The sequence below is a fragment of the Notolepis coatsorum genome, assembly GCF_963971535.1.
Source record: "Notolepis coatsorum genome assembly, chromosome: 20".
Classification (NCBI taxonomy): Eukaryota; Metazoa; Chordata; class Actinopteri; order Aulopiformes; family Paralepididae; genus Notolepis; species Notolepis coatsorum.
Genome location: NC_140184.1, coordinates 34,233,907 through 34,246,936, shown reverse-complemented (window position 1 = coordinate 34,246,936; position 13,030 = coordinate 34,233,907). Strand labels below are relative to the sequence as shown.

At 42.7% G+C, this 13,030-nt stretch overlaps 1 protein-coding gene across 1 annotated transcript in view; it reads right to left on the bottom strand.

Moving 5' to 3' along the window:
* The window catches only part of adamts7 (a disintegrin-like and metallopeptidase (reprolysin type) with thrombospondin type 1 motif, 7), a 447,398-nt gene that overhangs the window by 57,755 nt on the left and 376,613 nt on the right, over positions 1-13,030 (bottom strand). The window contains exon 23 of the mRNA XM_084337494.1: positions 5,374-5,536. Coding sequence (XP_084193620.1) covers positions 5,374-5,536 — 163 coding nt within the window. The remainder of the gene's footprint in view (positions 1-5,373; positions 5,537-13,030) is intronic.

Genomic DNA, 13,030 nt, shown 5'->3' with positions numbered 1-13,030 from the left:
CTATTGCATCTCATTGAAAATGGGATGGTGTGTTTTAGAAGCCGATCTGAGCCGGGTGGGCGGGGTTTAAATACTCAGGCAAGCCAGTTCTATACAACGATGGCATCGAACAGTAACTCCGCCCGCCCGTCATTGTGAAACGGTCGGTAGTAAAAATCGATTAATCGTGCAGCCCTATTGTGATGTCATGTTTTGTATGATGCATGTCTAAGCATCACACTCCCCTACCCCCCTACAAGGACCACAATGGAAATAAGCTCTGAGCTTTTTTGTGTTTCATCCTTGGCAGTATATCCTGACTGTGCTTTCTGTCACATGTTTATTTTTTATATTGTCAAATAAAGTAATTCATTCATTCATTCATTCATTCATAGTGTGGTACGGACCTCCATGAGCATTATTTGGAATTGCGATCAGATATTTGGATTATCTCTTTTGCATTACATCAGATACAAGGTAAGAACATTATATATAAATTTGATCATTGATCTGATATTTATTTCTACCCCGATCGACGCTGTCTCTGTCTGTATGTGTGGCTGTTTGCCCTTGGGTAGGAGGAGGGGGCGGGGGCGGCGTGCCGGTCTAAACAACATTGCATGCGTGTACGAGGAAGGATAATAATTATGATCTAGCATTGATTTCAGGAAGATCCGATAATCAGGCGAAAAATGACAACGTGTTTATTGAATTACACAAAAACGCAGTTTTCGTGTCTTTTCCCTGGAATGACTCAGAAGCACCCAAACTATATTCATATTCACAACGGTATAAAATGGAAATGTACGGATGAAAAAATTATCTGTTTTTTTGCACGTTGACCAGAAGCAAGTCACTGAGACTCGACGGCGTTATTAGACCCATAGCTATACTATAAAATATAGGTTTAGCTCTACAAACTACAACTACGTTTACATGGGTTTAATGGACAGCAAGGAAGGGGTCACTTCCCGGAAGGGGCGTGGCACTCAATGTGTTAAACTGACACGGCCATTATGTCCGCCATCAAAATATACCTAAATAATTTTTTTTCTTGATTTGGAGTAGTGGAAATATTTGTAATAATCTTTGGAACATCTGAAGAAAAAAAGCATTGCAATGCATGTTTTATTTCAGTATCTCTGCAAACGCATGCATGCAAGTTACCAGCAACTGCATTTGTATTTGTCATACCATGACAACTCATGACAATTTTAGAACAGATAAATGATGGTGGGTTTCCCCATTACCCATAACCCCCCTATAGACCAATGCTGCCTTGTTTTTGTCTGATTGTGCTGGTATCGTTGCCGAGGGAACCGTAATTACTGTAAAGGTGCTTACATATACACGCACACATACACACGCTCACACCACACATATACGCATGCATACACATAGAACACACATCACTCACACACATGCAACATGCACGCGTAAATTACACAGGCATATTAAACATTCACACATAAAACACGCACATAGGTAATGCACACACACACATACTGTAGGTAGAACACACATAAAGCACACATAGGTAATACACACACACACATACTCAGGGGTGCAGTCGTAATATGGGCGAAGGCCAAACGCCCGCGCACGCGCGCTCCCGCGCACGGCGCATACATGTTCCCTCGGTTGCGCACAGAACAGATGATACACCTTGTCTCATCCTTCCAGTCGGTAGATCAAGCAACCCCCCACCTACAGGGCTTGTATTTGGTTGTCGGTATCCTATTATTATGCAAAGTCTAGGTGATAAGTGCCGCGACGAGTAATTTTTGTGTCGTCGCGCCGGCACTTATCACCTAGACTTTGCATAATAATAGGATGCGCGCACTTCGGCCTCAGTGACGAAGCCCAAACGTCGTTTGACCGCGTATGCCCAGCACTGCACCCCTGCACATACTGTAGGTAAAACACGCATTTACAAAGTACACACACTCATACACCCCGTACACACACAGTCTATCTTTGTCTAATGGTCCTAACACTGGCTGGGAGCCGACTCCTTAAAGGCCACTCCCATTATACTTGTTTTTGACCGCTAGTGCCTGAGCCACATTTATTATTTTTAATAAATCTTTTATTATTTAACTTTTTCTTGTTTGCCTGTCTCTTGTATTGTTGTTGTCGCTGTTGTCATTGTTATTATTATTATTATTATTATTGTTAACACTTTAATCGCCGATGACGTGTTTAGACGTCATTCCTAGCCATGCTCATTCTGCCGAAGACGCCGTAACTCGTCTTTGATATCAATAATTCAAAAATCTGTGATCGAAAACATATTTCTCCTCCGGAGACATGAGATGTACTGGTGAGCTCCACTCAACTGTCTAACGGTTCGAGAGCGCCATCTGGTGGCCGATCGGCAGATCGGCCAAGAGGGAGGGGTGCGCCAAACAGGAAGTGCTCATCCATATGTCGTCCGGGCACTCTCAACCAGTGATGCCGGTAACGCGTTACTAAGTAGTAGTAGTGGTACAATCACATTCCCCATCCACAGTCTGCGAATCAGAGGCAGAGTAGGGCGGGTCTTCACAGCACGTCATGTGACATATGCGCCAATCGTGTGACAGCAGGGCTCCGTTGTCGGAGAATTCCACCCCAAAGCGCTTGGCAAAATTAAAAGTGAGTTTCTGTTCAGACTTCCATCCCAAAACGCTCGTCAGTCACTACTTCACGTTCATATGCGGAGGAAACAAAATACTCTCTACCGCTAAAAACAGCACATCCAATTGCATTGAAAGCATCTGGAATCACAACACTAGCCGACGCTTCGACTAGTAGGTACAGGAGGACTCGGAGGCCAGCCAAACAGCAAAAGAGAGAGATTGTTTCTTTCCCTTTTGATTAATGTATATTTGATGGTGGCAGAGCAAAAGCTCTTATTTGCCAGATTTACAGTTAATTTACATGTTAAAGAGAGACTGATTGTATGTTTATAGAGAGACATTTATAAAAATAATTTAATAGTTACAGTTGATATAATTGAATAGTTCAGCCTGCATTTGTTAGATGTGAATGGATACACTGGTTTTGTAAAACCACTGGCTGGCTGCTCTAATGCTGTGAGCATCATAGACTGTTGCTTTACCATACTTGATGGTACAGAAGCTGAAGCACTAGTTTAACAATTTACGTTATGTGCAGAGAAACAAGTTAAAAACAATTTATGCACTTTCAATAAAGCGTTTAAAAAAACGGTTGGGGGAACGACGACGACTTCGTAACCTAGTTACTTTCAAAGTAACTAAGTTACTCTGATAATCAAGTAATCAGTAAAGTAACTTGGATTACTTTTTAAAGGAGTAATCAATAATCAGTAATCGGATTACTTTTACAAGTAATCTGTGGCATCACTGCTCTCAACACACTGGATGATCAATCGCTCGCCCTAACTCAATAAACAACGTTATTTGGACGTATATAGTATTATACAACCTGGAAATGGTTCATCAGGATCAACATCCCATAATCGAAAACGGTCTACTCCACGCTGATCGTCCAACGGCGCGAGGAACATACGGTAAGATCCAGCGTTATTTTCTAACGTATTCCATATAAACTGCTCTGATGACCATATGACCCACACTAGACGAATGGTATAACGTTGCCCACGGAATTATAAACGCCCCCTCGCCCATCCGGTCAATATCAGATGATGCGTAGTAACTTCTAGAACCACGTCCAGTTGACATTTTTTATCTCGCGCCGATTGCTATCAAACTGTATTTCATCATCAATATAATGCATTTGGAGCTATAAATCAAGTTCTGGAGAAAGCTGCAGAAAATGATAAAAACATACTTATACTTTAGACCATATTTTAGTATGAATATGTGAATGAAAAAGTATATCGTTGCTACACCCTGAACAATGGATATAGGACATTGAATGGGCCATAATAATGGCAATCTAGCAATAGAATTTAAAAAGTTATAGCCCTGCAAATAAGGGGAACTTCTCCATAGACAAATAGAGCTGGCTAGGGATGGTAAATTATGAATTTAACCCATGGCGATCAAAGTGTTGATGTATTGTGATGTCTTGTTCTGTGTATGAAAAAAAAAAAAACATTTATATAAAAAAAAAACAGATAAATGATATCTATAAATCATATTCCTGGAATTGGCGCATCAGTGAAGACGTGTTGTCATGCTCAATTAATTTAATCTCATTATATAGACTCATTTGCCAATCTGAAGGCATTCATTGAGACCAATGAGCTGCAGAACACAGTGATTCTATGTGTGACAGATCACATCTCAGCCCTAAAAACACATTTCTAGAAATACTTCTGTGTGGATCACACTGCCAAATACGACTGGATCAGTGACCCATTTATTGCAACACCACCTGCCATGTTCATCACTGAGGAAGAGGAACAGTACATCAAAATGACTTCAGAGTCAACCATGAGGCTGCAGTCCACATCCAAGTATTTGAACAGACCTGATGACCTGAGCTATTGTTATGCAAAGTAGCCAGGTGGGTACTTGGCGAGTTGGCGCATCAGTCGAGTGCAGCGCATTCCTGTGTGCACGCACGCACATCTGTGCATGTGCGTGCACGTGCTTCTGCTCACAGACCCGGTTGCACAGTGTGCAACCCCGTCCCATGACCAACGCACCCCTGTGTGTGACATAGGCTTGTCTGCTGTTGCCTCCATCAAAACAAAATACAGATCAAAGTTGAACATTGAGAATGAACCGAGAGTGACAATCTCAAAACAACAACCTCGTTTTGAGAAGATAATGCAAGGAAAAGCAAGGACACACAAGTCACTGATAGGAATGTGTGGAATAGGAACATTGATGTGATTATTGGCAAACTGAAGTAGAAAGGAGTTGTGTTTGTGCTGAGTTGATTCACTTTGATCCATATATTTATCATACATGAAATGTGAATTAAAGAATCGACTACTCGGGTATGCTTTTTATATTCAATATTTCACAGGCACTTGTTTTCTTAATTTCCTCCCCTAATACAATTGTAATTAATTACACATCTGTGTTATTATTAGAGAGAAAATGCCATGTACGTAATGACTACAATTCATTTTACCAAGCTAGGTAGAGACTGGATGATGGGGGCCCTAAAATATTTCCAATTACACAAGGGGGGCTTCAGGTTTGGAAACCACAGAGTTAAACCACTGTTATGGTTCATTACCATAGTGTATTCATACATGTACCACTGTATGTAATGATACTGTACATATATTAGCTTAGCGTATTTACTCTGTAGCTTCACCATATATACTCCACATTTGATACTGTATACTGCTATGCACTTTACTGCTACTTTGCACTTTAGATGCCAATTTAATTTGGTTGTACTCTATCCTTGAAACGAATGTGTTTGTATTGATTGGACTCTACTCACCAGAGGGGGCGCTCTCACACTCATGCAGATTACACTTGTGGGTATTTTCAGGCCATGGCTCGTGGTCACACTGGACATGCTCCACCTCCTCCTCCGTCTCGGCCTTGGTGTTGATGCACTTCACGAGCCGACGCTGCACCCCACCACCACAGGAGGCAGAGCACTGCAAGGGAACGTGGACTAATTGGGTTAGAAGAAGTTTTATGTATGAACAAGAGCATTTGGCAATTTTCTATTTGAGTGTATGACACTAAAATAAAAAATTTAAATCTAAATCATATGAGTAAGGAACCAACACGGGTGGTGGGCCTGCCTCTGCTGGGTCCCCACATGATAATAGTTTTTAATACGCCTGCGCTTACATTAGATGCTAGTGTTTTACACAAAGCCTATTTCCTGTGAGCCGCCACTAGGGGCAGATCGGCTAACCGTGAGTTACTGAGTTACTGAATGAGTGTGTTAGTGACATCACCAGACATAGATGCACTTTGCATCTACAAATGATGGAAATACCATCGGTATCATGGTTTAAATTGGATTTTACCATGGCATTATTTAAGTACAAAAGTGTTAGTGTTTATGAGCTGAGAAGGTTCAAGAACCCATGCTCTAGTAGTTGACTGAGACATTGTTATAATGAGATATAATTATAATGTTTTTAATAATTGTAGTTGTTGTATTGTATGTTTGTAAAAGGTTTCTTTAAAACAGGACCAGCTACATTGATCCGTTGTGTCCGTCTGCCTGCTTTTAATTATTTTTCAATGAGGACTGTGATGGATCACTGTTTATGTGGGTTTGATTTTAGTTTATGCTTGTGTGCTTTCGATGTAGTTTGGGTTTTCTCTGGTGAGCTGTCAATCACCAGACACCAGTTATATAGCGCAATAGCTCTGCGCTCTGCTCTATATTGGGACATTCCCTATCACCTATTGTGATCTTGAAAACCTTCTGTCACAGTGCACCTACACCTGTCCGGCCATGCCCACATTCGCTTTCACACTAGCCATTCGGGGTCGAATCAGAGCACGAGCGCACCAAAATAGGGTGTGATCATCCCTGATGAGAACGCCCCCCCCCCCCCCCCCCCGCGACGCTGATTCGCTCCAAACCTGGACCGCTGGAATAGGTGGTTTTGGGCGCGCCAGTGTCCCCCGACGAGGGAGCGGGGGGCGTGGTGTGCAAGCTTACTGTAAAGGGGTCCCCACACGGCGAGCGATTTTAGCCAGGCGACCGATTTTTTTAGCGAGCCGACCGACAGAATTGTATTGCCTCCATTGTTATGAATGAGAGAACACACACGGCAGGAGATTTTGAAGTGATGGTCGGCAAGGTATTTCTGTCGCCTCGCTAAATATCGCCTCAATCCTATTTTTTGAGGCGACGGCACAAGGACAATGAGGAAATAACATGACTTCTACAGTAGAAGTAGTACAGAAGTTCTACTGGTGTATCATTTGTACACCTTTAATGTATCAATACATTCATTGATCAATAACCTACGTATTATTACCATGCTACTTATGTTCATTATTATTAACGGGAACAATTTAAATAAATAACGTTAGTTTGAGAAGCTATAGTGGCCGCTTGTCATTAACTAATAAATGAACAATGCGCCACGATGCACCTAGTGTTTTAATACTCGGGTAACAAAAGAAGTTGTGGATGTTGACAGAGTTTAATGTCCAGGCTGCAGCTGATGTAGTTTGTAAGGTTTATTGTCCAAAGAAAATGATGGTTGAGAACAAAACAGTTTGCGTCTTCCGTGAAAAAAACACTCTTTCAGCAGCTGCATAACAATACTTGTCCAATCGGTGGTACTGAACGTATCGTAGCGATCAGGCATGCAGTAATGTCAAAAAGAATGAGGAGAGGTTGTATTCGTATAGTGGTTTAATTCCAGCTCAATATGGGTTTTACAGGTTAATAATACTCCCTCGTAACGCACAACACAGCTACCTGCTATTAAATACGCTTGCTTCACAACAACATAACGGGTCCGTCCTCCTATCTCCCGGGGGAAGAAAATAACCACACCCCCAGCTAGACAGAGCGACGGTCGCCCCTGGTGTGGATTGTCGTTGAGCAACAGGCGATCGCATCGCCAGGCGACGTCGGTCGCCCGCCGTGTGCAGACCACTTAATGCTTCCATGCTTGCTTGAATTTTGGGCAGATAAAAAACATACAGCCACAACTGGTCAATACCCACAAAAACGATATTTATGGGCAATTTGGCGAGTTCAGACCTCAACCAAACAAGCATGCTGAGCCTCACGGCTCAGTGGATGAAAACTTCGAGATGAAGCCACGTTACAAGCACAAGACTTCCCTGGCTCGCATTAGGCCTGGCAATTTGTTTTGCCATTGCTATGTCTATACATTGGTTTCTTGTTCGAATGCATTTATTTCTATAGACCAGTGACATGCAATATAATTGACGCGAGCAATGGGCTAACGTTAGCTGCTAAGTTATCCCATAAATAGGCTAAGCTAACTAGCGTTAGCCGCTAACCCAGGAAACGCTCAAAGCAGACTCCACAACACCAGTTCCATTCGTGAGAAAAGGGGGTGGGTTATATTGACAAGGCTTGATAACAGAGGTTCAAATACTACTTCATATTTATTGGTTATTCGTTTCTTTATATCGGCATCCAGTTTCCATCACTGTGTGTTAAACACTTCCTGTGTTGACATTCGAGTGTGACATCATCGCCTACGGCAGCTTACACGCTCAAAACGCAAACCGTAAACAAAAACCGGAGCAAACCAGACTGCAGTGTGTACACAAACCAGGGGGGGAAGAGGGAGGGGGGGGAGTTCGCACTCAGGACGGAGCGAGACGGAGCGGAGCGGGGGATATGAGTCTATTGCTGAACGTGCTCTTCATCTTGGCTAGCACCTCATAGAGTGGGTGGGAGGGGTTCTCCAGGATAGTGGCCAGCTTCCTTCTCATCCTCCTCTCTGCCACCACCTCTAGTTTGACCAGCTCTACTCCCATCACAGAGCTACCCTTCCTCACCAGCTTGTTCAGTTTGTCAGTGTTCCTTGAGTTGATATACTGTAACCCCCCCCCCAGCATACAACGGCAAAAAAGAGGACGCTGGCTATTACAGACAGGTAATGTCAGGTAATGACTGTAATTGAGGGAGAGAGAGAACATGGTCACTACTACAGTCAGAGACCCAATCATTACACTGATTGCAGTGCTTCATTTCTTTGCCTTCCCTTATGTATAGCATCCATCAACTCCCCTTTGTAGTTGGAAAGATTGCAGAGCACATTTCTCTTACCTACTGCCCCACCCAGCAGCCTCACTGACACTTCAACAATGACTGGCGACAAGCATAACATCATCATGTCAAAAATATCCATATTTATGCCTCTATACAGCAGCAGATGACTGGTTGCATTTTGCACCTTTTTTCTGTGTGCCAATTCATTTCCTACAAATTTTCAATGCAAATTCTGAAGTAATAATACATGTTTTAGCGGTGATAAGCAGCTCTATACATTAGATCACTCTGGTTGGTTGGTTAGTCAACAAAAGTGTCCCCACCCTCAACGCCCACAGTTTTCAGGCAAACATTTGGCATGGAGGTCAAGTGTTTGTGTACGGGTGTGTGTGTATGAATGCATGCATGCTACTGTGGATTCACGCTTGTTCAAGATTTGGCCACTACAAGTTGGCTACTGGTGTGCATTGTCCATCCCACTATCAAAGTATCTAAAGTAACTTTTGTTTGCTGCACAAGCTTGTGTTGGGGTTAAGCATGACTAGCCCATCTCTCTCTGTGCACAGTAGGCTCCTGTTTGGATATCAAAGGGGTATGGCAGCCAGCAAGCTTATCTAATGTTAGGTGCTTCATTTATCCTTGTAGCTACATAAGATAGTTTGTTTTGTAGTTTTGCTCCTTCACAGTCAGCAACAATCTAATGTTAACTACTGTAGCTAAACTTGCTTAATATCAAGTTGTTTTATTTGTCACATATAAAGTACATGTACATTACAGTGAAATGCTTGGTTCTGTATGAGCCCCCTGAGAATGTGCTTCATACAGTAAAAAAGTTAAAAGAAGAATAAGGTCCAAACACTACAAAATATAAGTAAATATAAGTAAAAAGAACAAGGTAAAGTAAGGCAAACTAAAGTACAAGTACACAATGAGGTACAAAATGCAAACTTTTTAAAATGCAAAAATTAGGTATGGATGTAGTGCAAATATTGTTTTAATAAATAGATACAAATATGGTGTAGTGTTAAGTGTTTAAAGTGTCTAAAGTGAATGTTAAAGGTGAGTGTTTGTTTAAAGTGTGTGCAATGAATGTAGATGGATGGGTTAGTGTTGCATAGAGTCATTGAGCATCCTGATGGCCTGGGGATATAAGCTCCTTTTGAGTCTCTCTGTACTGGCCCTTGCCTGACTGCAGCAGTGCAAAGAGGCAGTTGTTTGGGTGACTATAGAGTCTTTGACTATTCTCTTAGCCCTTGGCCCTGCAATGCCTGGTGTAAATGTCCTGGAGAGTGGGAAGCCCACCTCCAATTGTGCGTTCGGCTGATCGAGCCACTCTATACGTGTTTGTTTCTTATAGCTGATTTGTGTGTGTTATTTTTATTTAATTTATTTCCCTACCTCTGGTCATCATTTGTTTTGCCCATGGGGATATGATTTATCCCCCCTTCATCATTCATTCTAGCATTGAATTAATTTCTCAAAATCGTCTCCCTGATTACCAATGCCTCCTTTCTCCTAGAAGATACTGTACTGTGAGCTGTGTTTCTGGTCACCGTTTGAGTAACTACAGTTACGCACTTTCAGTTTCACTGGCCTCTGCAGCTGAAGATGTACTCTGACCAGTGCATGAAGGGACCAGAATGAACCCCCCCCATCATGCTGAAAACGTTGTCTTGGATTTGTGTTTTGGGAGTAGTTAACGCCCAGTAATAACTATGAAGACATCATTTCTATATTCCGTTTTGCAGTGTTTCTGCTGCTTAGCCATTGGACTATTGACCTACTTAGCCTACTGTGCTTTTACAAAAATGGTTAATTAATCTAAATGCTTATATCAAATATTTATACATTATGTAGACCTTTATTCTTATAAATTGTATTCAATATAACTTTACTGTTGATAGGGGTGGACAGAGAGATGGAAGGTACTATATAGGATGAAGGCACATCATGTTTGGTTCGAGTCATATACTGACTGGATGAACAGCATTAGATTTGAGGCAGTGTGATGTAAAGGTGTTTTATTAAAAACAATGCTCTGGCAAGCACACACTATAAGAGACCACCGCGTACCACCGGTGGTACTTGGGCCCCCTGCTGGTGGTACTCGGAGGGATCCCTCAGAGTTGTCAATTCAATTGTAAAACATTTCACAACGAATGAAAATAAGCTTGAGATAATTGAAATTGGGGTTTAAAATAAATTCTACATTTATTTGGTTGTTTTTAGATTTAGAAACAAAAATCTGTCGGGGCGCCAGGGGGCGCTAGAGCGCCATCGATTTAATCAATGGGGAGACTGCGACATTTGCGAGGGCTTAAAATGTATCTTATATTATAGATATGGGTCTAATATACCCGTCGATTGTCAGCGAGTTGCTTCCAGTCAACATGCACAAAACAGATTGTTTTTTCATCCGTACATTTCCGTTTTATACCGTTTTGAATATGAGTATAGTTTTGGTGATTCTTAGTAATCCCAGGAAAAGACGCAATAATAGCGTTTTAGTGGAATACACTTATCACGTTGTCATTTTTCGCCTGATTATCGAATCTTCCTGAAATCAACACTAGATTATCATTATCTCCTCGTGCATACATGAAATGGCCCTCGTAGCGCGGCGCTCCCCCCCCCCACTTCCTGCACCCAACGGTAAACAGCCACACACAGTCCACACAGACAGCTTCGATCGCGGTAGAAAGAAATATCAGATCAACGCAAGATTGGATATATAGAGACCTTACCTGGTCTCTGATGTAATGCAAAAGAAATAATCCAATTATCTGATCGCCATTCCAAATACTGCTCGTGGAGGTCCGTCCCACATTGTCCGGCTTTGCATATGAAGGGGGGGGGGGGCAGCATCGCAGATGTAACGTTGTAAACGCTAGTCCCGCCGGAGTATTTAAACCTTGCCCGCACGGCTCAGATTGGCCCCTGAAAAGAAACTACACCATTTCTAATGGAGTGCAATACCGGCTGGAAGGCGTAGGCGGCGGTATTTGCCCTTTTGCGAGCTCAGACCCATTCCCAATGATAACATCAGGCTGGATGGATGAAAAATGAATGGATATAGCTAATAAAAGAAATAACGATTAAAACCCGACTTTTCTCGTGATTGGCGCTGAACGGTTGGCGAGTTTTTGGCGCAGAATGAGTTAATAAGCGCAAGTCCACAATTTAATTTAAACTAACCAGACTGCAAATTACCCGCAAACAATACAAATATTTTTGGTTGACTCATGACCACGGTTGACTGCAGGCACCCGCGCACTATGGATCATCCCGCGCATCACTAGTGTCCGGCGCAGCCATGACCAGTCGCATTTTTCTGAGCTCTCGCAAGGCAAGCAAAACTAAAAGGTTTTGTACACATTTCCTCCTCTTCGTGATATGGATTACGGACTCATACCTATATTTGACGATGAGACACCAAACGACAGAAGTGGAGAGAAGCATAAATGAAAAAAAGAGACCCACAGCGAATTCTATGTTCTCAACGTTGCAGAGCAAAAATACCCAGCCGTAGGGACAGCATCAATACACACGCTAATTAACGGCTAACCCGGATCGAAAGAACGTACCCCCGTCTGACAGAATGGACAGAAGGACCATGATCCTACTACTTTCGAGAGATATACAACTGAATCCGGGCCAGGTTTTGACGCGCAGACAGACGCAACGACTAGGCCTGGGGACACAGGAAGCGGCGGCGATCGTGGACCACACTGCCACATCCATGGCATTGACGGCGATGGCGACATCTCCACACCACACTCCATACCGACATCTCTGCAGATGAACAGACGAGAGGCCGGGACGAGAGGGAGGGAACCGGAGCTCGCAACCGTGGAGCCCAAATCGGCGCGGGACATCGACGCCGACATAAACAACAAGGACTCGCCCGTTAGCCTGCAAGCTAGCCTGCAAGCTAGCATATCACATCAACAAAGGACCCCCCCTACCCCATCCCCACACACTACAACAAAGCCCAGACGAACAGAACACAAAAGAACAATACTTCGAACGAAATAACCAACGCAAATGGACTAAACATTTTCCACCGCAACATAAACAGCTTAAGACACAAATTGGATGAAATCAGACATTTATTCATTAATGGTAAGGCAAACATACTGTGCTTCTCAGAAACGAAGCTTGATAATTCTGTAAATGACCCAGAGATAGAATTAGAAAACTACTCAATAATCAGGAATGATAGGAACAAGCATGGGGTTTGTCTGCATGTATATAAATAAAGATACCAAATTCATTAACACATTAATTGCCAATAACGAGTATACTCGTTATTGGCCGCCATGCGTTGAGTGCCAACAACGAGTAAACTCGTTGTTATGATCGTTATTTCTTTTATTCGCCATTGGCATTCATAATTCATCCAGGAAGCCTCCGGGAGCCA